At 45.2% G+C, this 26788-nt stretch overlaps 1 protein-coding gene across 2 annotated transcripts; it reads left to right on the top strand.

Moving 5' to 3' along the window:
- Window positions 1–26495, top strand: Trim6 (tripartite motif containing 6). 2 transcript variants are annotated; one of them, XM_052714854.1, is made up of 14 exons: window positions 1–493; window positions 982–1080; window positions 2285–2515; window positions 4492–4514; window positions 5611–5711; window positions 5959–5989; window positions 15444–15480; window positions 18428–18877; window positions 19318–19413; window positions 20018–20248; window positions 22761–22783; window positions 24529–24629; window positions 24891–24917; window positions 25303–26495. In XM_052714854.1, exons 1-14 carry the CDS (start codon window positions 65–67, stop codon window positions 25860–25862), a joined length of 2439 nt encoding a protein of 812 aa, XP_052570814.1. In that variant the 5' UTR covers window positions 1–64; the 3' UTR covers window positions 25863–26495. The 2 variants fall into 2 exon arrangements, with proteins under 2 accessions (XP_052570814.1, XP_052570815.1); XM_052714855.1 differs by lacking the exons at window positions 15444–15480; window positions 18428–18877; window positions 19318–19413; ... (3 more) ...; window positions 24891–24917; window positions 25303–26495 and adding an exon at window positions 6196–8587 and having other exon boundaries at window positions 5959–5985.
- Window positions 26496–26788: the final 293 nt, after the last annotated feature.

Here is a 26788-nt window from a genome sequence, read left to right as displayed (position 1 = left end):
CCACAAACAAGAACGGTTCCTACCAGTCAGAGCTGGGCAGGTAGGAGCCGAGAGAGTGGCTACAATGACTTCAGCTGTTCTGGTGGACATCCGGGATGAGGTCACTTGCCCTATCTGCTTGGAGCTCCTGACAGAACCCCTGAGCATAGATTGCTGCGGTCACAGCTTCTGCCAGGCCTGCATCACAGCAAACAGTGACAAGTTAGTGTTCAACCCAGAAGGGAAGAGCAGCTGTCCTGTGTGCCGGACCGCCTACCAGCCTGGGAACCTCCGGCCTAATCGACACCTGGCCATCATAGTGAAGAGGCTCAGAGAGGTCGTTTTGGCCCCGGGGAGAATGCAGCTGGAGGTCATTCTTTGTGCGGTTCATGGAGAGAAACTCCAGCTTTTCTGCAAGGAGGATGGGAAGTTAATTTGCTGGCTTTGTGAGCGATCTCAGGAGCACCATGGTCATCACACGTTCCTCATGGAGGAGGTGGCCCAGGAGTACCAGGTGGGAACAGGACCACGGCTTGACCTTACTTCGTGTTCTCATCTAATTGTTTTGTAGTTTTGGTTTGGTTTGTTTTCTTATTTGAGACAAAGTCCCAAGTAGTCCAGTATTGCCTCAAAGTGATTGCGTAGCTAAAGATGACCTTGAACTTCTGGTCCTACTGCCATCATTTGCAGAGTTCTGTGATTACAAGTGTCCAGTGTTTCTCGGGTGCTAGGGCAAACACTGTACCAACTGAACTATACCTGAAGCCCAAATTTCCTTCTAGAACTCTTGTTTAGTTAGAGGTTGAACTAGAAGGTGGCTCCCTGATCAATAGCAGAGACTTTCTCGTCTTCTTGCTTGCCTGCTTCTCTAGTCAATCTGTTTGCATTCCAGTGTAGAGAAGGCACTTCGAAGCCTGAGGTCGGCGAATCCTAGTTCATTCTGTGTGTACGTACTAAGACGGTTTGAGGCTGGACCCTCTCTATCTGGTCTATTCCTTCCAGGAGATGTTCCAGGAGTCTCTGAAGAAGCTGAGGAAGGAGCAGCATGAAGCTGAGAGGCTAAAAGCTCTTATCCCCAAGAGAAGAGGGAATCCCTGGAAGGCAAGTAGGAGTCTCCTGAAAGTGATCTGGGACAACAGCGGAAGGTGACCCTGGGAGCCGAGGACCCAGGGCTTCCCTGCCCAGTGTCTCCTGCTTCTGCATAGAACTTCCCCTGGTCTGGCCCTTTTCCTTGTGCCGGAAAACTGAGGTGGAAGTTAGGTAACAAACACGTCAAAAGTCAGTCCAGTTCTCTTTTGGTTTTTGTATTGTTTTTTATTTGCTTTGTTTTTTATTTTTATTTTTTATTTATTTTTATTTTTTGGTTTTTCGAGACAGGGTTTCTCTGTAGCTTTGTGCCTTTCCTGGGACTCTCACTTGGTAGTCCAGGCTGGCCTTGAACTCACAGAGATCCGCCTGGCTCTGCCTCCCGAGTGCTGGGATTAAAGGCGTGCGCCACCACCGCCCAGCTGTTTTTTAATTTGAATTTTATTTCATTGTTTTGTTTTATGTGTGTGGGGTGTTTCACCTGAATATATTATTGTATACCACATGTATGCCTGGTGCCTAAGGAAGCCAGAAGAGGGAACTGGATTTAAAGAGACAGCTGTAGGCCACCATTAGGTACTGGGAATTAAACCCAGGTCCTCTGAAAGAGCAGGAAGTGCTCTTAACACCTGAGCCATCTCTCCAGCTCCTCCCAGGTTCTTAAGGCAATTATATGAGAAGGAATGGCTTCCCAAGCAAGGTGGTACACTCCTTTAATTGTAGCACTTGGAAGACGAGGACAGTCAGGTGGCTATGGTCTACAGAGCGAGTATCACACCCTCCAGAGCTGCATAGTAAGACCCTGTCTCAAAAAAAAAAAAAAAAAAAAAAAAAAAAAAAAAAAAAAAACCTAAAAAAGAAAGAATTCTGAATCTTATTTCCACCCTAACTTCCTGGAAATGGTAGGTTAATTGTGAGCCAGTAATTCCTCTCAGGGCTCAAAATTGGGAGCTAAGGCTGACCTAGAAGCCTAAGAGGCTACACGAGCTTCCTGGAGTCTAAACTCACCCAAGAATCACAGTATTGTGCCTCCAAACTCTAGATAAGGCAGCCTGAGGCTGAGGGCCTGAGAACAGGCCCTACAGGCCTGTGTCCCTCCACTCTCAGACCAGCAGGCCCAGGAAAGCAGTGTGTGGCCTGTTTCCTGCCCCTCCTCTCCCCCGGGGGAGAACCCTTGGGCCTGCAGCCAGCAGCCTGTTTTTCTTTCCTGGTGTTAAAGAATCAGGTGGAGCCTGAGAGACACCGGATCCAGACTGAATTTAAGCAGCTGCGGAGCATCCTGGACAGGGAGGAGCAGAGGGAACTGAAGAAACTGGAATTGGAAGAGAGGAAGGGGCTGAGCATCATCGAGAAGGCTGAGGGGGACCTGATCCACCAGAGCCAGTCACTGAAAGATCTCATCTCAGACCTGGAGCACCGGTGCCAGGGGTCTGCAGTGGAGCTGCTGCAGGTGAGACTCGGGCAGGACCCCCAGATTTGGGAATCGAGGAAAAGAGAAAACCATTTCCCATCTCGTGTGGCACTAGGACTAACATCATGATGGAAATGAGAAGGAAAAAAAGGGTTGGGGATTTAGCTCAGTGTTAGAGCACAAGGCCCTGGGTTCAATCCTCAGCTCTGAGAAAAAGTATTCCTTTGTCTTTCTGTTACCTCTTTTGTTTTGAACTTCGAGGAGGCCACCTGCTAAAGTCTGAAACAGTTCAGATGCAAATGCTAAGGGAAGCCCTGTAGAGTTACTTATTACTAGTAAAGAGTAGCCCAGAAGTTTATCTGGAATTGTGAAGTCCTATTGTATCCCTCAATGCTCTCCAGGAGGCTTTACCAATCTCAGGACAACTGGCTGTTCTTTTTATTTTGTGTGTGGGGGGGGGGGGGGGGGGGGGTTCGAGACAGGGTTTCTCTGTGTAGCTTTGCGCCTTTCCTGGAACTCACTTGGTAGCCCAAGCTGGACTGGAACTCACAGAGATCTGCCTGCCTCTGCCTCCCGAGTGCTGGAATTAAAGGTGTGTGCCACCACCGGCCGGCTCAAACTGACTGCTCTAATAACAGATAAACCTTAGCTTTTAAGGACTCTTCTGTACATTGTAGGGAACTTCGCAGCATTCTTGGCCCCTTCCCACCAGAATTCAACAGTACCACCCCAGACATGGCATTCCAGAGCCCTTTAACGTTGCCCTGTGTCCCCGGGGGAGGTCTGTCTAACCCCTGCTTTTTCTTCAGTAGAATTCCCTGATAGTAACAGATACATAACAGGTATTTGGAGTTGGGCCTATGTGTGAGTGCATGCACATCATCTAAGGGATGAAGTTTTAGAGAGAGCCACATTTAAAACCTATGGCTGGGCCTGGAGACATGGCTCAGGTTAAGAGCCCTGGCTGCTCTACAAGAGGTCCTGAGTTCAATTCCCAGCAGCCACATGTTGGCTCACAACCATCTACAATAAGATCTAGTGCCCTCTTCTGGCCTGTAGGCATATTTGCAGGCAGAACACTGTGTACATAATAAATAAATCAAATCAATCTTTAAAAAATAAAATAAAATAGCTGGGTAGTGATGGTGTACGCCTTTAATCCCAGCACATGGGAGGCAGAGGCAGGTGGATCTCTGTGAGTTCGAGGCCTGGTCTACAGAGCGAGATCCAGGACAGGCATCAAAAAAAAAAAAAAACTACACAGAGAAACCCTGTCTTGAAAAACCTAAATAAATAAATAAAATAAAATAAAACCTATGGCTGTCTCAAAGCCAGACGGCAGTGGCACATCCCTTTAGTCCCAGCAGTGAGGAGGCAGAGATAGGCGATCTCTGAATTCAAGGCCAGCCTGATCTACAGACTGAGTTGTAGGACAGCCAGGGCTACACAGAGAAACTGTGTCTCCAAAAACAACAAACAAACAAAAATAAAACCTGTGACTATCTCAAGGGTGGATGTTAGTCTATCATCACTCGGCAAGGTCAGGTGCTGTGAGGCAAATAACAGGCAATACATGTGCATAACATTTCAACCACAGGGATGAGGCGAGAGCGCAGTGCTAGGGCATGAGCTAACATCCATGAAGCCCTGGTTTTGATCCTGGGCATTGCCAAAAGACAAAACTCAAAAAAATAAAGGAACTTATCGAAATTTGTACATGGGTCCCCAGGAACTCTGCTCTGAGATGGGGTTTTTATTTTTGTGTGTGTTGTTTTGAGACGGACTGTTGAGATGTAACCCAGGCTAGCCTCAAACGCGGGTACTTGTGCCTCAAGCTCTTAAGTGCTAGGGTCACAGGCATGCACCATGCATGTGGTATCTGGCTTCCTCTGAGTTCTCATCTGTACTTTGTATCAACTGGACTGGTTTTGGTTTTGTTGTTGTTATTTTGGGAGGGGGGTTAGTCATTACACCAGGTGGTAATCCTTCACTTAATTTGTCCTTTTCCTCCCTAGGATGTGAGTGATGTCACAAAAAGGTATGTGAGAATATAAGTTAATTCTCTTGGACTTGCCCCTCTAGAATTACCCGTGGGGAAGGGGGAAAGTCACAGGCAGGGTAGGATTGCGTCTGGTACATTGAATTGCGTGTGAATCTAGAGATCTCAAAGATAAGGGATTGGTAGGCTGGCATCCATGGTCATAGAGTTGGTATGGAAGGGGACTGGAACTGGAGACAGAATTGTTACTGGATTCCTTTTTCACCAGCCTCTCTCCCTGCCTTTGATGCCGGTTGCCCTGGTTACAGCTACCTCCATACACATTGTTCTTGGCTGTGCGTCTTAGAGGGAAATCACCGTCTGTGTATTGCCCCAGGTTTGAGAATTAGCTTTTCAGATGCCAGCTGTGACTTTCCATTTCTCCCCGGCTCTCCAGTCCAGGTCTTGCTGTTTAGTGCTTAGATTTCCTTGTATGTCAATTCTAGTGAAAACGCAGACCTGAGCCATGAGGAGAATGGCTTTGGCTCTGGGACAGAACTAGTTCTCTTCAGTAGCATTGAATCTACAAAGTCATCCACCAAGGTGACATCTAAAGTTGCCCACAGATCCAGCACCTTCAGGCCTCTTAGACAGTGTACCTGGATTCTGGCTGTGAATTCTCAGCCCGCACACCCTTCTGAAGCAAGCCCATCCTTTAGGTGTTCCTTTATTCTCAGCAACGGGGTTTCTGATCAACGTGGGCGTCTCCAGCGCCTCCTAGTGGACATTCTGGTATGGCACTGACATTTTGTTTCCGTTTGAGCTGTAGCAAAGGACTCCGCAGCCACTGGAATTCTTTCTGTTCTTCTCAGTTGCCTACTTTCTTTAGGATACAGAGAGAAAAGGGAAGTCGTTGTATCTTATAGAACTTAAGATACAAAAGAAACAAAATGAGGCCTTAATAAGTTAACATTTACTGAAGCAAGGTATGTAGATAGTGAGCAGCTGGTTTCTAGTCCACATCTTCCGGTCCAGTGGAGGGCCCTTCGCAGAATGGTGACTTTCCTCAGGAAAGAGTGTTGAAGTTCATCAGTGGGTCTGAGGGATGGGGACACAGTCAGCCCCCAGAAGCTCTCATAAGATGTGCCCTCACTAGGAGTGAGTTCTGGACCCTGAGGAAGCCCCAAGCTCTTCCCACCAAGCTGAAAAGTTTGTTTCGAGCCCCAGATCTGAAAAGGATGCTGCGAGTCTTTAGAGGTGAGTTTGGATGTGGAATTACTGTAGTGGGGAGAAACAGGGCAGGGGGTGGAGTGGATATTGGAGAATAGCAGTTATGAGAGAAGCCACAGAGGGGCAGGTTTGCTGAAGGTAATGCAGCACCTATTTAAGGGGAAATGGAGTGACTAGTTCGTGCCTTCTGAATTCCCCACTATTCTCAGGCCTCCCCAGGTGTCAGCCCTGAGACTGCCCGCTCCCTTTAACATGTTTTTCTGTCTCATTACAGAGTTGACAGATGTCCAAAGCTACTGGGGTGAGTAGAATCCATGGCCTCTCTGAACCCCTTTCACATGCTTCTCCCCAACAGACTTGCATGCTCTCTCGGGTCTTAGGTGTCCAAACCTCTCCTCCACCACCTAATTCTAAGTCGTCCCCCCCACCACCATTTCCCTTGTCCTCTCCTCTCAGAGACATGGGACCCATGTGCCCATTCTCATGGCTGCTGTTGTCCTTTCTCCTACAGTGGACGTGACCCTGAATCCACAGACGGCTAATTTAAATCTTGTCCTGTCTAAAAACCGGAGGCAGGTGAGGTTTGTAGGTGCCAAGCTGTCCGAGTCTTCCTGTCTGGAAGAACATTTTGATTGTAGTGTCCTGGGTTCTCAGCACTTCTCCTCAGGAAAATACTACTGGGAGGTGGACGTGACCAAGAAGACGGCTTGGATCCTGGGTGTATGCACTAACCCGGTGGAATCCATGTTCTCTTTCAGCCAGTATCCCAGCAAGCAGAGTGCCCACTCCAGGTATCAGCCCCAGAGCGGATACTGGGTGATTGGGTTGCAACATAAGCATGAGTACAGAGCCTATGAGGACTCCTCCACCTCCCTGCTCCTCTCCATGACAGTGCCACCTCGCCGCGTAGGGGTTTTCTTAGACTATGAGGCTGGCACTGTCTCTTTTTATAATGTCACAAACCATGGCTTGCCCATCTACACCTTCTCTAAGTATTACTTTCCTACTGCCCTTTGTCCATATTTCAATCCCTGCAGCTGTGTAGTCCCAATGACTCTGCGTCGCCCAAGCTCTTGAGGTCTAACACCCCTGCCTACAGCTGAGCAGGTTCCTGGAAACACATGCGATTCCTCTGGGAGCCTCCGTTCACTGTGTTCATGTAGGATAACCTCCCACTGCTTATAGTGAATTCTCTTGACAGATCTTATGGGAAACTTTTTAACATTTCTCTGTTAATCATTTAATCGTTACCTTTTTGTTGTTGTTTGTTTTTCAGACAGGGTTTCTCTGTATAGCCCTGGCTGTCCTGCACCTCGCTCTGTATTCCAGGCTAGCCTCCATCTTAGGGAGATCTGCCTATCTCTGCCTCCCTAGTGCTGGAATTACCACCAAGGGTTTTGTTTTGAAATGGGCTATAGCCCCGCCTAGTCTTGAACTCTGTGATTAAGAATGACCCTGAACTGATCTTCCTGCTTCCTCCCAAGTCCTGATTACAAGCACACACCATACCTGGCTGTGGTTTTGTTTTAGTGTTGAGATATGGTCTCCATAAATAGCCTAGGCTGGCCACAGGCTCTTAATTCTTCTACCTCAGCTCCCAAACACTGATTATAGGTCTATCTCACAACACCTGGCTAAGAATAGTATTTCGTGACATTTTTAATTGATGTCTGTGGTCAAATGTAAAAAATTCTCTATAAATTAGATAGGAGTTTTTGTACTAAATATTGAATTCAGCAGGTTTTTTTTTTTTTTTCCTTTAATCATTAGGATAATTATATGACCCTTTTATTGTGCTCCTGGGCCAGCTACACTGAGTTGTCTCTGTTGTTGAGTCTCTTGTTTACTGATTCCTAAGGAAACGGTTATTATGTGTTACATTCAATACTTAATTTATCTTTGCTGACGTATTGCTTAGGTTTGGTTTTTGCCTATCTTTATAAACAAAATTGCCTCTAATTTTGCATTCTTGCAATATCTGGCACGTTATACAAAATGTAATAATGGGCAAGGCGATTATATATGTATATATGGGATTGAGTGCTTAAACCAAACTGACCATTGATAAATAGCAATGGAAAAAAACAAACCGACCATTGATTTAAAAACAATAATAATAAAAATCCACTGACCACTATAGTTTTGATGGCTTCAAGAAGAGATTATAGTTTTGGTTTTCACAGTAAATAAATGCTACCTCAACCTTCAGCCTCATCTTAAGATTTTAATAGTAATCAAATCAGAAAATGCGCTTGAGATGGAGAAAATGATGATCAACCAATGCATCTCAGAAGAGGAAGAAAAGCAGTCAGCCACTTCACAGAGCGATGTATTCTGACCTCCTTCAGGCCCTCTCCTTTCTGCTGTAGAGCTCGGAACTGAACTCAGGGCTTTTCATGTCAGGCTGGCATTCTAGCACCAAGCTTGACAACCCCAGTTTGTGTGTTTGGCTTTTTGTTATTATTGTTTTCTTTTGACACAGGGTCTTACCAAGTCACCCAGGCTGGCCTTGATTGCACTCAAGGGCCGGCTGACTTTAAGCTCGCCTCGGCATCCCGAGTAACTAGGTTTACATCTTATACTGCCTCTTCATCTCACCCCCAGAACATCTACTTATGCTCAGGTTCAAATTTCAGATGGGTGAGCTGCTGTGACTTCGTTAAAGAGGTGCTACAAGCTTTCCTACTCAGCTGTGAAAAAGTTATAGATGTGAGGGTAGAAATGGATGTCAGGGAGACAGCTTGGCAGCTGACGCTGCAGCCAAGGGCTTTTCAGTGCCCTCAGATGGACTGTAATAGTGTAACCTCACCCTGGACTTCCATGAAAGCAATGTGAAATAATCTCACAACTGACTTACGAGGATGATATTTTGGATGTATAATCTTAAATAAAACGTATTATTTCAGCTGTTTGTTTTTATTTCAAGATGGATTCTCAGTTTGTGGCCCAGACTAGCCTCAAAACTGGTGGTGGGTCTTCTACTGTAGCCTTCCAACGGCTGGGGTTATAGGCATGAGCCACCATGGGAAGCTTTCACTGTACTTTTGTTTTTTGAGACAGGGTTTCTTTGTGTAGCCTTAGCTATCCTGGAACTCACTCTGTAGACCAGGCTGAGATACATCAAATTTAGAGGTCCATTTGCCTCTTTGGCTCCCAAGTGCTGGGATTAAAAGCATGTACCAACACTACCTGGCTCATTGCAATTTTTTAAATGTGGTACTAGAAATTTTCATTTACACATTGGCTCCTATTACACTTCTACTGGACAACTCTGTTGAGGTGAACTTTATATCCTTTAGGAAATGCTGGAAAAACAGCCTTGGACCAGAGTGGCAAGGGCGACTTGAAGGTGCACCGGTTCATAAAAGGACTTATCTACACACCCACCCCTGAACCCTGAGGCTTTGTTTTGAAGATTTCATTTTTAATCATGTGTACATGTGTTTATCTGTGTGAGTGAGGAGGCCAGGGGTACCAGATCCTCTGGAGCTGAAGTTCCAGGCAGGCGTGAGCTGCCTCACATGGGTGCTGAGAACGGAACTCTGGTCCTCTGAAGAGGAAAACACAACACTGCTACTGAGCCATCTCTCTAGACCCCCCAAGAGTGTGGCAAAAAAGGCCGTAATTGAACACTGACAGGAAACATGAACTTCCAGATGTTTGGAGAGCTGCCGAGAGAACATTTCTACTTGAGGGCTCTGGCATCTGGAAAAAGCCTAGTGCAAAGTCTGTTCTGGACCATATCACATCTATGGCATCCCAGAAGACAGGTGCAGGTTCCTCATCTGACCTGCACTGAAGAGATAAGAGTGGGCAGGTGGGCCAGGAGGACTCACAGAAGTCCAGAGAGAAAGATCAGCCCAAGTAGTGGCCCCTTCTCGTTTTTTCTCACGCAAAAATTCTAGGCCAAAGGAGTTAGTCCACACCTCTAAACCTTAAATTGACTTGAAAGCTCCTAAGAGGTATCCAGAAAATGACCCTACATACCAAAGTCATTCTGTTGTTTTGTTTTGTTTTGAGACAGGGTTTCTCTGTGTAGCTTTGCGCCTTTTCTAGAACTCACTCTGTAGCCCAGGCGGGCCTCCAACTCACAGAGATCCGCCTGGCGCTGCCTCCGGGAGTGCTGGGATGAAAGGCGTGCGCCACCACTGCTGCTGCTGCTGCTGCTGCTGCTGCTGCTGCTGCTGCTGCTGCCGCCGCCGCCACTGCCACCCAGCTCCCAAGTCATTCTGTAAGCCTCAAGGGAGGCTTGCTTAATCATACTAGGACACGCTTTCAGCCCTAACCTTTTCCAGAAGGATCTTGAGGCAGAAGTCTTCTCACCTTCTTTATGGAGTAAGTTAAGTGACTGTGAAAATGAAGTAGATAAATCAAATATTAAAAGGATGTTATTTCTTACATAAAAAAAAAAAAAAATCTAACGTGAGTGTGAAGGTAGGCCCAAACGATAGAGCAAGAGTATCTCTAAAAATAAGTATAGTTGGGTGTGGTAACACACACCTCGAGTTCAAGACCAGCCTGGTCTACATAGTTCCAGGAGAGTCAGGTTTATATAGACCCTGTCTCAAAAAATGAAAAACAAAAACTAAAAGAAATAAAAAAGAAAAGGATGAATGAAAAGTCTTTTAAATCTAAGATCAAGAGTATTCCCCCACCCCCAAGTGCTGGGATTAAAGGTGTGAGCCACCATTGCCCGGCTTAATTTGTTTTATATATTTTATAATTTTAGATTAACCCCATGATCCTCCTCATTGAGATAATTTTCATAAATGGTGCAAGGTATGGATTAAAATCCGTCTCGTTGTCTATATAGATGCAGTTTTTCCCGAAACCACTTGCTGTTGAAAGTCTACTTTGTCCACCAGCTTGGTCATGTATGGGAGGGTCTAGTCCAGGCTCTAGGCTGCTCCACTCAGCTATCAAGCCTCAAGTGGCTTCTGTCTGCCCCTCCCCTGTGTCATGCAAAAATATTCTTCTGGGATGTTACAGAGATTAAGTAATAGAATATTTGGATAACTTTTAGTTCTAGCTCATAACTAGTGGCCCAAAATATTATCAGTTATTTTATTCTGGCTTTTTCCTGCAACTTCACATAGTCATTTTTAGAATATAAATTAGTTTTCTCAAAGTGTGGTGTAAGAGTTCACAGGTAGACCAGGTTGGCATGTGTAAGGAAGACTCTGGCTTTCATCCTGAGCATCCCCCCAAATCAGTGGCAAAACAAAATTAAGAGATTAAGGCTCCGCAGTTAAGAGAGCTTGCTGCGCTGGGCAGTGATGGTGCACGCTTTTAATCCCAGCACTCAGGAGGCAGAGCCAGGCAGATCTCGGCGAGTTCGAGATTAGCCTGGACTACAGAGTGAGTTCCCGAACAGCCAGTGCTGTTACACAGAGAAACCCGGTCTTGAAAAAACAAACGAACAGCAATAAACAAACGAACATTCTAGTCTGACATCTTAGTGTCAACAAAAGTAAAAAATAAGCTACACCTCCCGTTGAACCTCTGCAAGGCTGATTGATTGATGAGCATGTCAGTGAGTGCTACAAGTTTGGGGGAGCAGTTAGGGGTTTTCCAGAGGCCAGAGAAAAAGAGAACTGAAAACTGTGTGTGGTCTGGCCGCCATGCTTACCTGGAGCCTTGCCATGCTCCCCAAGTAGCCCCCTTCTCTTCACATCTTTAGTACCATAACCTGATAATTTAGGATACCCAATCAGAGTCTACCTTACCATATATGGAGACACAGAAGCCAAACCTGTAGAAAAAAGGTAGCCCCATTGCATTCAGAGCTTGACCTTTGGATACTAATGTAGTTACTGCGCCTTTGTGTGGGGCGTTTCCCCACCAACCCCACAGTTCCCCAGAGTTTTCTTGAGTGAGAGCAGCAGGAAATATTAGATAGAAGGATTTAGACTGTGGAGATAAATAGAAAATACAGAATAGCCTCGAGAGGGCCTGGAACCTATTACAACGGGCCCTTACTGTCTCTGACCTATGGTATTTATAGAAACGCCAAGGGGTGGAGCAAAAACCCTCCCCCCAGCACAGCTAAGTTCAGACCATCTCAGACACCTGCACTCAGGCCTGTGGTCCAATCATCCTCTTTTTGCAGACCTGCTATGCAGACCTGCTGGGTAAAGCCACCAGGAATCTGAAAATGGGCTCCCACACCTTTGTGCATACACAATAACCTGCTTCCTAGAAAAAAAAAAAAAAACAAACAAACAAAAAAAAACCTTCCATTTCCCTCACCAGGAGCTCTGCAACATTGGAATGCTACAAAGTCACAGTCAAGTTATTTGTGGACGTCTTTAGCCCTGTTAGTAGCCATGTACTGCCCTCCTCTACACATGTCTTTGTGCTGTTGCATTTGGAAAATGCAAACAGAAACACTGGTTTTCCAACCAAGCAAAAGGCTTGAGAGTGTCATCAGGTAGCATCTGAGGCCTGTAGCAGAGATTTCCCCTCTTTCATTAATCCGCCCACCTGTGTGCACCAATGTATTTGAAAATGTATTGACTGATTAGTTTCTTTGTTCTGCTACTATATTTTATCAAACTGCTTCCACACTGAAATATGGTATTTGAAGCAACCAAAACTGGTGTTCCTGAGCCAAGGTCACTCAGAAATGACTCCTGAATAAACTCCTAGCCCCTTTGTATCAACATCAGGGCCACTTTAAGTCCTCTGTCTGATCATTCCCAAAGCTCTGCCAGAGTCGAGCCTGATGATGGCACTTCTCCCTTGCTGTCTTCCAGTCTCCCTGTGAACTCCTCCTGACACAGAACGTTTCCCCACCTCTAATTCTTTGCGTCTTCCATGTTCAGCTGGTGTTTAGGCAGTCATGATGGTGAGACTTTATGGGTGCAGCTGCTCACATTACTGGGAGACAGTCTCACAGCCAACCCTCTGATCCTCTGACTCTTACAATCTTTCCTTGCCTTCTTCGGCCATGTTCCCTGAGCCTTGGGTATAGGAGTGCTTTGTAGATCAGTTGCGATTGGACTCCACAACTCCGCATTTTGATTGGTTGTGGTTGTCTGTGATGGTCTCCATCTGCTACAAAGAGTTTCCTTGATGAGGGGTGGATGGGTGTTAGGTCTCAGGCAGTTCATATACCCAGAAATGACAGTCCTCTCCCAATTCAGTCTGAACTGTAGAAGGATTGCTGGTGATAAACAAGAACTAGCAAAAAGGACTGATTTCCCTTGCCTCGGGTAGAAGGGATTTAAGGCTCTCCACTGACATGCCTGTGACTGCTTATCAAAGCCCATGCTGGCCTCCATGCTCTCACAGCCCCTATTCTAGGTACCCTTTATACATTTCAAAGGCCTCATGCTAGCTAGCATTCTGGCCCTTCTCTTGCTTTCCCAGGCTTGCCCCACTCCCAGATACCCCTTTGTTCTCTAACTAGCTCCCCCCACCACCACTATCTTGCCATATCCACTTTTCTCTCCCACTGTCTTCCTCTTCTCCCTTCTCTCCAAGACAGACCTGGGCATGTCCAGTCTGTTTCTGTTCTGGATTCTTTCCAAATGCCTCTGCATGTTATCTCTTACCTATAGTCAAAACCTTCCCCTTAATCATGGAGCAGCCGTGGTGGTTCCTTTACTGCACCCCTGCCATACAGCAGGGACTACAGTTATCTATGTACACTTATCGCATACAGCAAGGGCAGAGGGGCAAATGTTGAGATTGTTGTCGAGATTGTGCTGGTTTAGTAAATTAGTGGTTGTAGGTTCTCCTTCAAGATCTGTGACTTCACTAGCACCGAGTAGTTGGGTAGGTTTGCAGTACCAGGCATGGTTTCCCTCTTGAGTGGGTTGACTTGGCAATTCTTTGCATACAGAGTTGTCTCTGCATTTAGCAGCTTCCCCAGCTTGGGTTGGGGGGAGTAGAGAACATATATATATATATAATGCTATGGTAGTTTAAGAGAAACTCTAGCCTAGAAGTAAGTGAGAGTTGTGCCTGTTTGTTAAAAACCATTATGTGGCCAGGTATTGGCAGTGCATGCCTTTAATCCCAGCCACTCGGGAGGCAGAGGCAGGGGGATCTTTGTGAGTTTGAGGCCAGTCGACAGAGCAAGGACAGAGCAGGACAGCTAGGGCTGTTACTCAGAGAAACCCTGTCTGGGAAAGAAAAAGAAGCCACTATGTCTTGGGGGTGTGGGGGCAGGGACACTTGAAGTAGTCACAGTAGTCAAAGGGCTTGCTGCAGATCCTGTTTTCACAACCAAAGGGCTATTGTTCTTCAGAAACACCTGTGCATTTTTTTTGCTACAAACTAACCAAAGGGCTATTGTTATTCAGAAACACCTGTGCATTGTTATGGCCGCAAACTATGTCTTTCAGCGATTTCTGTTCCTGTAAGCCTGCCTAACTGAACTTCCTTTAATGGCTAAGGAACTCAGAGACCACCCTCAGAGAGTGCCCAGACAGAAATGATGCTGCTGCCTGGCGTGTAAAGGCTGTAAGAGACTGTAAAGCTCACTGGACCATTTGTTTGATTTCCGGCTCATAGGTTAATAAAGGTTTCTCCTGCCTCTCCTGAGTTCGTGGCTGCTTTCTTACTGAGTGGAATCTTCCCTTAACATGGCCTCTACCAGCTCTTGGCTACTATCAGCAAAAACCTCTTGGCCACTGAAAATTTCAACTCTAGGTCAAGTCTTCCGTTCCCCCTGGACCACCAAGGTTGCTGCATGGCCCTCTATCGGCGGCCTAGAGTTTTGCCAGCCCTTGGGCCCAGAAGTTTCTTCCTCTTCCCTGCTCCGGGCTGGTCTGGAGTTTCAGTTTCTTTTCTCCGATATCAGGAGAGGGAGGGGCCGCTGGTAGGCTGAACCCGGGCGCTGAGCAAAGCCTCCCCCTGGCTTTCCTCAGCGCTTCAGCCTGGAGGGAAGATTTCACCTTCGGGGCCCAGCGGTGAGGGTCTAAAGGTGTGTGCGAAGGTCTGTGCAGGGCTGAGGGAGGGAGACCTAGGGAGGAGAGAACTCAGTGAAGCTTAGGGGAGACGATTTAGCGCGCAGAAACCATTGTGACGTGAAGGGAGAAAAGGAGTTTGGGGAGGGATCGATTTGAACGTTGAAGAGGAAGGCCTTGTTTTCCAAAGGAGCCCTTCTTTCTCCAGGGCAAGCCCTTCCCATTTCCTCCTGCTCTGCAGCTGTGATGGTCTACCTTGCAAACAGGTCTGGAATCTCAAGCACTCTCTCCCCTCCCCTCTTTTTTCCCCTCCCCTCTTGTCCGTGATCCTTCTCCCTGCTCTCCCCTCTACCTACTAGAAACTACCTACTGTAGTTTCAGGGGCTTGGACTAAGAGCCTCTACCCCCCTCCTGCTCCCACTAAGGGGCTATCAGTGACCTTCCGGACATCCCGAGCCCTTGACCTGCTTGAGAACAAGAAGTTGAACCCTGTGTCACTTTTCAGCCTGTGTACCTATGGCGCGCCAATCTTAGGACTCTATTTGTTTTTACCCAACACTGATTTTTTTTTAATATATTCATTTATTATTTTTGAGACTGATCTCACTGCACTGCTGAGGCTGGCCTTGGCCTTCTGGGCTCAAACATCATCCTGCATGATCCTCATAAGTAGGTGGGACTGCAAGCCTGTGCCTTCCCCAACCCCCATCTTGATGATTGCTTCTGTTTAAGTGACCTTGGTGTCCTCACCTGCCTTAGGGCTTGTCACTCATTCTTCCTGCTTGGGTCTTTGCACTGAAGGTTATGTCAGTTCCATGTTTCCTGCTCAGAGCTAGTTAACAAGAGTTAGGCGATGGCTGAGGAGAGCCCTTGGTGTTCGCGTTCTTGCCAAGATGTTTTCTGTCTGTTGACCCTGAGTATTCCCCATGTTAGGCTAACATAGGGACGTTTGGTACCTTGATGGATGGGTTCAACACCTGCCACTGTCTAAGACCGACACTTTTTAGAGTTTCTGAGTCTGCATCTGACGGCTGGAGATGCTTGTTGTCATGACAAAGTTTAATCATGGCCAAACACAGATGATAATCGCGATTTATGTATTTACTTATTTTTTATGAAAATTTCAATGGAAATAAAGTACATTTCTGGTATTAAAAAGTGTAATAAGTGTCTGTTCAATATTTACTAACTATGAAATAAATATGCAAGCTTACACTCTACCTAGGAATAATAATTTAAAAAATAAGTAATTTTACACTATACAAGAAGATAAATAATGCTATGGAATCAGTTTTAGTTTTGGTTTTGGGAGATAGAGTTTCTCTGTGTAACAGCCCTAACTGTCTTGGAACTCGCTCTGTAGACCAGGCTGGCCTCAAACTCAGAGATCTGCGTGCCTATGCCTCGGAATTACAGTCTTAGAAGATAGCTTTTCAGTGTTCAGAGTAAGGAAACTGTAGAATTCTAAGAGTGTGAGGAATTTGAAGGCTTTCACATGGGTCAGTTTTCCTTAGAATTGAGAGGAGGATGTTGCATCCACGGGAGATGCAGAGAAAGGAATAGGAGATGGGCATGGAGGAGGCTGCTGTGAGGACATGGCTGGTGAGGAAGGCTGGCGAGATCTCGAAGATAAAGAGTGAGCCCAGGAGAGACCTCTACCTAGTGTCTCTGGATTCTTGCTATAAACAGAGAGAGAATCCAGAGAGAGGCACTGTGAGGAGCTGGAGAAAGTTTTATTACAGAGAACAAGCACACATTCAAGAGAAAGTATGGGCTGTGGTGGATGTCTATAATTCCAGCACTTGGGAGGTGTAAGCAGGAGGATCAGAAGTTAGCTCCAGGCCATCCTTAGTTATCCTGCCAGTTTAAGGCCTGGCTGGGGCTACTTGAGATCCTGTCTCAAAAATACAAATTAAGCTGGGCAGTGGTGGTAACAGTGGTGCACACCTCCAATCCCAGCTGTTGGAAGGCAGAGTCAGGCCTGTCTGGTCTACAAAGCTAGTTCTAGGATAGCCAAGACAACACAAAGAAACCCTGACTTGAAAAACAAAACAGACAAACAAAATACAAATGAAAAAAAAATAACAGAAAGAAAAAGGAGGATGAGAGAAAGAATATGTATACCGTGTGTATACCTTCAGAGGTCGGAAGAGGGTTTCAAATCCTGTGGAACATGAGTTACGGATAGTTGTGAGTCACTATATGGGTGCTATGGGTGCTGGGAACTGAACTTGGATCCTCTGGAAGAGCAAAAAGTGCTCTTAACTACTGAACCATCTCTTCAGACCCCTTAGTGATTTTTTTTTTCCCGAGACAGGGTTTCTCTGTGTAGCTTTGCACCTTTCCTGGAACTCACTCTGTAGCCTAAGCTGGTCTTGAACTTACAGAGTTCCATCTGCCTCTGCCTCCCGAGTGCTGGGATTAAAGGCGTGCACCACCACCGCCTGGCCTCTTAGTGATTTTTAAGCTTTTCTTTTTATTATGTATTAATAAACAGTAGGTTGAACATCTGGTTTATGTTCATTAGCTTTTATTACCTTTTAAAAATAATATATTTTGTTCTTTTAAATTGTGTGCATTTATACAGTGTGTCCAGATCATATGCTTCCACCCCCTCTCATTTTTTTTGCTCCTTTGGCTAAGATATTTTTGGCCTGTTTACCCTTTTAAAGAACTCTGTTTAATTGATCCTTTTTTTTTTTTTTTTTTTTTTTTTTTGGTTTTTTCGAGACAGGGTTTCTCCGTGTAGCTTTGCGCCTCTCCTGGAACTTACTTGGTAGCCCAGGCTGGCCTCGAACTCACAGAGATCCACCTGGCTCTGCCTCCCGAGTGCTGGGATTAAAGGCGTGCGCCACCACCGCCCGGCTAATTGATCCTTTTTATTCTTTTATTCTTTCCATTTCATTAATTTCAGCTCCTATAGGCTGGGCGGTGGTGATGTACACCTTTAATCCCAGCACTCGGAGGCAGAGGCAGGTGGATCTCTGTGCGTTCAAGGCCAGCTTGGTCTACAGAGTGAGTTCTAGGACAGCAATGGTTGTTACATAGAGAAACCTTGTCTTGAAAAAAAAAATTCACCTCTTATTTCTTTCTACTAATTTTGGCATTGGTTTGTTCTTGTTCTTAGTAAGATCTTGACTTGAAATATGTGATTATTAAAGTTTAATTTAATTTTTGGTTTCTCAAGACAGGGTTTCTCTGTGTAGCCTTGGCTATCCTGGAACTCATTCTGTAGACCAGGCTGGCCTCAAACTCAGAGAGATGGCCTGCCTCTGCCTCCCAAATGCTGGGATTAAAGGCATGCACCACCACCACCCAGCTTTTGTTTGTTTGTTTGTTTTAATGATGGAATCAGGAAAACATACTCTCAAACTTGCCAGGCCTCCATCAGGGTGACTTGAACATTGTTTTTTGTGGCCAAATTCTAGGAAGAAAAGAGAGGCCTTGCCCATTGCCAGTGTGTGTGCAGATTCCAGGCCTTCTGTTGTCAGACTGCACCTCTGCGCAGTGCTAAGGTCTGTGCTTATTGTGTTTGCTGGGCTCCTCATTCTTTCTTCATGTTACCTCAGCTCCTACTCTTCTGTGTCGCCACTACATTCTGCATCTGGAGTATTTCTGTTCCATTCACCAAATTATTTTTGGTTTCTCGTTTCAGATTCTGTCTATTCACAGCTGAAAATTAAGTGCTTTCTGCCGTCGTATCACCCACCTTGAAGGATACAAAGTGGCCGTGCTGTTTTAAGTTGCCTTTTCAGACTGATATACTGTCCTTTTATAATCTGCCTAGCCAGCCAGCAGTCCTTAAGAAAGAAGAGCCTCAAAAGTTAGGACAAGAAAAAACAGGGGAGCAGTATAATGGCTTCAGCATTTCCAATGCATGTACAGAAGGAGACCATTTGCCCCATCTGCCAAGAGCTTTTGAAAGAACCCCTGAGGTTAGGCTGTGGCCACAATGTATGCCAAGTCTGCATCACCATGAACAAAAAGAATGCAGTGATCAACCCCAGAGGAGAAAGCAGCTGTCCTGTGTGTGGTACTAGATTCTCATTTGAAAATCTACAGGCTAATCAGCATCTGGCAGACGTTGTAGAGAGACTCAGGGAAGTCAAGTTGAACCCTGACTTTGAGAAAAAGAGAGATCTCTGTATACACCATGGAGAGAAACTACTTCTCTTCTGTAAGGAAGACAGGAAGGTCATTTGCTGGGTTTGTGAGCGTTCCCAGGAGCATCATGGTCACCACACCTTCCTACAGGAGGAAGCAGTCAAGGAATGTCAGGTAAGGCCATGAGGAATGCCTAGAAATGTCTTTTCTTTCCGTTTACATAACAGTTTGGCCTGCAGTACACCCAATCTCTTGACCAGAAGCAGGAGGTTTCTGGGTTACCTTTCCCTTGGGTTGCATGGGTGAGAGGATGCTTTCAGCGATCCTCTCAGCGGGGCTACTGCTGGGGAATACTGTGAACAGGTTGTGGGAAGATCATCAGTGTGAGGAAAGGATTGCACCTGCTGTGTGGTCTATCCTTACTCTGAGGAAAAAGGTGCTGGCTCCGGTGGGTGTGCAAATGATGACTCTGCTCCTCTAGGGATAAAGAATGCATTCGCAGCAGATTTTCTTCTGTGTCTTCTGTAAACTGGTCTTTTCTGGGAACAACCTGGTTTCTTTGTTAGTTCTCTGTCCAGGTGGAAAGCATGACAGATATGATTCCTTTCTCACAGGAGAATCTCCAAACAGCTCTCCAGAGGCTGAGGGAGGAGCAAGAGAAGGCGGAGAAATTAGAAGCTGACATCAAAGAAGACAGAATTTCTTGGAAGGCAGGAGATGCTTCCTGAGCGATGCTGAGAGGAACCTTAGCCTTTGGTCCTAATCCAATTAGGCCCCTCCCCTTATTCCTTGACATTTAATAAGTCCAAAGCTATCTGATAAGTTCCTTTTTAGGGATGAGGGATGGGGAGCCGACTTGTAAATACACGTAAACATTTGGAATTGAACGCAAAGACAAACTGTATAATGTTAAAGGCTGGAAGAGTCTTTGCTCTTCTCATTTCCACTGAGGCTCTGACACTTCTGCTGGAAGACACCAGGCAAAGAAAATCTTCTCTAGGTTTCAAAACCAGGCATGCTAATGTGGGGTGCCATGAGTGCCCAAGATATTTGTCTGCAATCTACACCTTATTCCAGTCTTGTATTATTTTTGGAGGTTGCCTAGATAAAACAAGGAGGGTGTTGTTTGGTTTTTGTTTTTGTTTGGGTTTGCTTGTATTAAAGGGAAAATAGAAAATTAAAAATAACATCCCTCAGACTGCTGTTCTATCCTACATCTGCCCTGAAGTTTGAAGTTCTACTAGCTTATACGGACATCTTACCTCAGCCTGACAGACTCATTACATCTCTCTCCCCCCCTGTCCATTCCTGCAGTACCAGATCCAGACTGAGAGACAGAGGATACAAACGGGTTTTAATGAGCTCAGAAGAATCCTGAATGAAGAGGAACAGAGAGAACTGAAAAGACTTCAGGAAGAGGAGCAGCTGATACTTGCCAGCCTGGCAGAGGCCGAGGCTGAGCTAGCTCAGCAGAGCCAGTTGGTGGAGGAACTTATCTCAGATCTGGAGCGCCGGTGCCAGTGGTCAGCTAGAGAGCTGCTACAGGTAGGAATGAGCCCCTCGCCTCAGAGTGCAGAGACATTGCCTCTTTCCTTCCTGTAGCTAATAACACTCAATGTTGAATGGAAGTCGTGGAAGACAATATTCTTGCCTTTTTTCCAGTCTTAAGGGAAACCATTCCGTTTTTTGCCATTAAGTGTGTTAGCCAGTGGGTTTATATATTTTTGACAGGCTGAAGATGCTGCCTATTTCTAGTCCTGTATGCTCTCTTTCTTCTTGTTTTTACATCAACGTATATAGAAGTTTGTCAAATGCTTTTTTTCCCCACCATCACTGAGATTGTGTGATTTTTTTTTTATTCTTTATTCCATTAATATGGTAATGGTTATGATAAACGGTGCTGGTGGTGGTGCTGGTTACTAGCAGAAAAGTCAGGGGCACGGCCACGACTACCAGAGTTACAAAGAGCTTTATTAGAAGGAAGGAGGGGATAGGAGGGAGGAGAGTCAGGCCTGGGGCGAGGGAGAGATGGCGGGTATTTGTTTTGGGATTTAAATATTTTAATTACATTTTTTTTTAGTGTGTGTGTGTGTGTGTGTGTGTGTGTGTGTGTGTGTTTACGATCACATGTATGCATGACCACATGTAGAGATCAAAGGACAGCTTGTGGGAGTCTGGCCTCCCTTTCACCATATGGGTCCCAGGGACTGAACTCAGATCATCGGGTTTGGCAGCAGGCACCTCTACCCACTGACACATCTTGACTGCCTTTTTTCAGTTTTGTCCCCAAGCTCTCTACTGCCAAGCTATATCCGCAGCTCCATGATGCTTTTGTTTGTTTCTTCTTGTGATGCTTTAACAATTTTTTTTTTTTTTTTGATTTTTCGAGACAGGGTTTCCCTGTGTAGCTTTGCACCTTTCCTGGAACTCACTTGGTAGCCCAGGCTGGCCTCGAACTCACAGAGATCTGCCTGGCTCTGCCTCCCGAGTGCTGGGATTAAAGACATGCGCCACTACCGCCCGGCTACCAATTTTTTAAAAGATTTATTTATTTACTACATATACAGTGTTCTGCCTGCATGTATGCCCACTTGCTGGAAGGGGGCACCAGATCTCATTATAGATGGTTGTGAGCCACCATGTGGTTGCTGGGAATTGAACTCAGAACCTCTGGAGGAGCAGGGAATTGAACTCAGGACCTAGCAGGCATCAGTCACCGCTCTTATCCTCTGAGCCACTGAGCCATCTCTCTCCAGCCTTGTGATGCTTTAACAATTTTAGTATGACACAAAGCCATTTTACATTTTTTAAAAAAGAATTTAAAAAATACTGATGTTATTTATTCTTTTAAACTTTCAGTAAGTGAAGCCATGGTTGGCCTCTCCTTGCATGAAGCCTGACTTCCAATCTAATCTTTTTTTTTTCTTTTCTTTTTTTTTTTTTCTTGTTTGTTTTTTTGAGGCAGGGTGTCTGTGTAGCTTTGGAGCCTGTCCTGGAACTTACTCTGTAGACCAGGCTGACCTTGAACTCACAGAGATCTGCCTGGCTCTAGGATTAAAGGCGTGTGCCACCACCCGGCTCCAATCTAATCTTTTTACATGTTTTCATTCTATACTTTTTTTTTCTCTCTTCTTCAGTTAGTATTGGTTGGTTCTGTACTTCTGAGAATTTGTTCATCTCCTCTAATTTATGTGTTTATAACACAACAAACTGGGGTGGGGAAGTGCGCTCCGGGAATTGAATTCAGGGCCTCACACTTGTTATGTAAGAATTCTACCTCCAAGCCACACCCCAGCTCCTGTGGTTCTTTTCATTTTTTTTTCCATTTAACATACCAACTACAATTCCCCCTCCCTCCCCTCTTCCAGCTCCCCATCACCGCCCCCTTACCCTATCCCCTATCTACTCCTCAGAGATGGTAAGGCCTTCCATGGGGAGTCAACAAATTCTGACATATCAAGTTGAGGCAGGACCAAGCCCTTCCCCATAGGGAATGGGCTCCAAAAAGCCAGTTCATGCACTAAGGATAAATTCTGGTCCCACTGCCAGGGGCCCCATGGGTTCTTTTCTAATTTTTTTGTTTGTTTTGGTTATTTTGGGACAGGGTCTCACTATATATCCCAACTCCTTTCTCTGCCTCCTGAGATTAAAAGCATGTGCCACTATGATTCTTTTTTAATTTCTTCAAGGTCAGTAGCAATGTCTCATTTTTTTCTTCCTCATTTGAAAATTGCACCTCTTCTTTATTTTTTTCCTGGCACGTGTAGCCTAAGGGTTGCCGGTTTTGTTGATATTTTGATATAACTTTTAAAAAAGGAGAAGGAAAGAAAGCATATTTTTAGCCAGTTTGGATGGTGAATATCTGTAACCTCAGCAGCGAAACTGGAGGGTCAACGGTTCAGCGCTGTCCTGGGCCACGTTTAGAGAAGCTATCTAGGAAAAAATAAAGATAAAATAGCTTACTCTTGATTCTTTCTCCTCCTCCTTTGCTTTATTTCACTCATACTGCTCTAATTCTCACACTTTGTGACTTGTGTTTTTGTTTCCTTTTCCCTAGGATATGAGCGGTATCTTGAAATGGTGCGTATGGGTGACTCCAAGTGGTGCTTTTGTGTAGTAAAGATGGATTAGTAGTTGTCCCTATTAGTTTTTTTTTTTTTGTCAGTTTGACACAAGCTAGAGTCATTTGAGAAAGGGGAACCTCAATTGAGCAGATGAACCTATTAGATTAGCCCACAGGCAAAGCCTAGGAGTCATTTTCTTGATTAATGGTTGATGTGGGTTGTATTGTATGGGACTGGATTATATAAGAAAGCAGGCTGAGTGAGCCATGAGGATCAAGCAGCACCCCACCCCACCCGCATGCTCTCTGCTTCAGTTCCTGTCCCTGCCCTGACTTCCCCTCATGATGGACTGTGATCCGGACATGTAAGCTGAAAAAATAAACCCTTTCCTCCCCAAGTTGTTTTTGGTCGTGGTGTTTATCACAGCAATAGAAACCCAAACTAAAACAGGAGACACTACAAATATTTTTATGCCAGTGGGAAAAATCTCTCCTAGATCAAGGGGATTTGGATGCTGCATTATCTAGAACTGCTGGTCCTAGGTAGACTTGATCGTCTCATCCCTGTGGAGAATGAACTAGACTCAATGGTAGTGAATGTGGCAGTTTAAGTCAGAGTTAGGGCCACAAAGGGCATTAGAGATTTCAGAGTCATTTTCCTGTGACTTAACTTCACTATTTCACACTCCCTTCCTGCTGCCAGTCCTGAATCTCCTGGTTCATAGGTGTTTTGTACACAGAAAGCCTGACCAATGCCTCAGAGAGGTCATGGGCACTGCTCATCATTCTTACTTTGTTCACTGAAAATAGACGATTACTGACTTTAAAAAACACACACACACACACCTTGGGATTTGTAATTCTTACCTAAGTTTCCAGTAATTGATCTCTTGTTTGGCAAGCTTCACAAGCTCTTATGTTCAAGTATTATCCTTGAATCTGTTTTTGCCAACCTGATAGCATCAGCTTCCTTTAAAACACACATAAAGTTAGAACTAGGCTCATTTGGGGATTGGTTTTTGTTTGTTTGTTTTTTTTTTTTTTTTTTGAGACAGGGTTCCATGCAGCCAAGGCAAGGGTGCTCTTGAACTTGCTAAGTAGATGAGGTTGACCTCGAGCTGCTGAGCCTCCTGCCTCTGCCTCCTGTGTGCTGGGATTGCAGACAGGAGCCATTATGTCTGGCTGCCCACATTCATTTTAAGCCCTAACTTTTCTTGTGTAAACTTCCCCCACTACAATCTGTTATCTCTGATGTGGGCCACCACTGGAGTTCAGGCTTTTTGTTCTTCCCCTAAGTAATCTGTTCTCTCTAATGTGGGGTACCGCTAGAATCCTGGCTTTGAACTACTCACAAACGCACAGGCTGTCTGTGCAGAGCTGTGCAAAACAGCCAGGACCTGTGGCTTTGCCCTTAGTTTCCTTGAGAACTCATATATCTGCACCCTACCTTCAGTGAGGCAGCAAAGCCTTCCCTATGCTTCTCACCCAAATTTGTATTATTTCCGTGAGATTTCAAGGGAGGTGAAACTCACCCCGTATTTAGGCGAGGCAACTGTGTTTTCAAGAAGTATAGATACTCCCAGTGTCACACAGCAGGTAAGTGGGGACATTTCACAGAGGCCTATGTCTCTGTTCAGAGTCAGGGCTTTCCCTGAGGCTCCTCAGGTGTCAAGTGCACCAATGATGTGGAAGGGGGATAGTTGTGTTACAGAGACAACAATGAGGCAGAGATGGAAAGATTGAACTAGTTCTTCATCCCTAGGAGTCAGATCTGGACATTGAAGAAGCCAAAAGCAGTTTCTAAGAAACTGAAGAAGATATTCCAAGCTCCTGATCTGAGAGACATGCTCCGCACGTTCAGAAGTGAGTGGGGAGCACAGCGGAGGAGTGTTCGTAGAGGGCTCCTGTGTCATCGGGGAGTCAGTTGAAAAGTAAAGGTGAAGAGAGGAGGGCGGCCAGGGAGGAGCACTCTGTGATGAAGAGGATGCAGTTGTACCTGAGGGAGCACTGTAACGGATCTGGTCGGTCCTCTCCTTTACCAGTTGCCTTTCTTACCTCTAGAGAGAGTATTACTTCTTCCAAAGTTTGCTTCTAATAAAGTCACCAAATCTTTTATTGTTTCAGAGCTAACAGCTGTCCGCGGCTACTGGGGTAAGAAGTGGCAGATCTTCAAATCACTGTGTTCTGATCACCTTTCTCAAGTCCTGGTTCAGTGAGGTCTCATCACCTTCGTCTCCTGTGTTACCACGTACACATACTGTGTTCCTCTAAGGCTTTGTATGGTGGTACATGCCTATAATTCGAGCACTAGGGAGATGAGGCAGGAGAACTGCAGGTCTAAGGCTAACCTGGGCTACTTAGCAAGACCCTGCCCTAAAACACCAACTATATAACATGCTTATGTTGTTTGACCATCTCCCACATCAATCAGTACTACTTTCCCCTAACCTTTCCAGTGTTCGGTTTTCACAACGTCATCCTTCAACCTACCACTGTACCTGTCGCCTGACCTTTTTCTTTCTTTTTTCCCTTGCAGCGGACTTCACATTTAATCCAGAAAACCTAAATTTGAATCTTATTCTTTCAGAAGATCACAGACAAGTGACATCTGTGCCCATTTGGCCATTTAAGTGTTATAATAATGGTGTCTTGGGCTCCAAATGTTTCTTCTCAGGAAAACATTACTGGGAAGTGGATGTGTCTAAGAAGAGTGCCTGGACTCTGGGAGTTTATGCTAGAAAACGTACTTTAAAGTTTGATGTTAGACGAGGCAAAAATCAGCCAAATGTTTACCACAGATACAAACCTCAGAATGGCTACTGGGTTATAGGGTTACAGGATGAATCAAAGTATAGTATCTTTGAGGATTCTTCCAACTGTGACCCTACAGTTCTGACCCCCTTTGTGGCTGTCCCTCTCCATCGGGTTGGGGTTTTCCTTGACTGTGAAGAGGGCATAGTGTCCTTCTTTAATGTCACAAACCACGGGTCACCCATTTACACGTTCTCTCAATGCTGCTTTTCCAAACCGGTGTATCCATACTTCAATCCTTGGGACTGCCCAGCCCCCATGACCCTGTGTCTTCTGAACTCCTGAGTCTTCTCATTCTCATCAATTTCTGGTATTACTTCTTGCCTTGAGGCTCCCCTTTATCTGGACATACCTGTGTCATTTGGACACCTTTTCCCTTGGTCTCCCTTCTTAAAAACTTAAGTTGTGCTTAGATGTGGTGAATCTGGCATCATTTTGGAGAGATGCTTATCCATTTACTCTTATTCATATCCTCAAAGGCAGCTAATCAAGTTGAAAGCCCGCTGGATCAATCAGTATACCATCCATGCCCACTGACTTCATATTTCCCTTTGTCTTGAAGAAATGAGACGACACCAGTTAGCCACTCATCTCTGTTACTTAAGATAATCCATAAGAACTGGCCTCCTGACCATCACAATGAGTTTTTAAGAATATGTTGGCTTGCCTAGGATATCTCACGTTCAACAGGGAGTCAAGGAATAGAAAATATAAACAGTGATGTGTAGCCTAGAGTTGGAGTTGTCTGGTATACAAATACAAATTCTGCCTCTTACAAAGTGTAATAAATTAACAGATTTTTTAAAACTAGAAATTAAAATGCACCTAAGATCATTGTATGAATCTAAATATCAGTAAATATACTCACTTGACTGTCTTGTACATAATAAACATATTTATGATTTCTGAACATTATAAGCCACATGACTATTTTATGCAATAGCTTTGTGCCCTTCTGAGTAATTACTGAGATTTCAATTTGTAAGTTCTGAAATTCTGCTCTCAACTGTCCTGATTTAAGTTTCTTTCTTTTTTTTTAAGATTTATTTATTATATATACAGTGTTCTGCCTGCATGTATGTCTGCAGGCCAGAAGAGGGCGCCAGATCTCATTACAGATGGTTGTGAGCCACCACCATGTGTTTGCTGGGAATTGAACTCAAGACCTCTTGTAGAGCAGTCAGTGCTCTTAACTGCTGAGTCATCTCTCC

Source organism: Peromyscus californicus, unplaced genomic scaffold (assembly GCF_007827085.1).
Source record: "Peromyscus californicus insignis strain IS unplaced genomic scaffold, ASM782708v3 Scaffold_4__1_contigs__length_199733344, whole genome shotgun sequence".
Lineage (NCBI taxonomy): Eukaryota > Metazoa > Chordata > Mammalia > Rodentia > Cricetidae > Peromyscus > Peromyscus californicus.
This window is presented reverse-complemented; position numbering and strand designations above follow the sequence as displayed.

Coding starts and splice junctions, on each gene's coding strand:
- Trim6 (XM_052714854.1), top strand. CDS start 65: ATGACTTCAGCTGTTCTGGTGGACATCCGGGATGAGGTCACTTGCCCT. Junction 1,081..2,284: donor GAAGAGGGAATCCCTGGAAG/GCAAGTAGGAGT, acceptor CTGGTGTTAAAG/AATCAGGTGGAGCCTGAGAG. Junction 24,918..25,302: donor AGCTGTCCGCGGCTACTGGG/GTAAGAAGTGGC, acceptor TTTCCCTTGCAG/CGGACTTCACATTTAATCCA.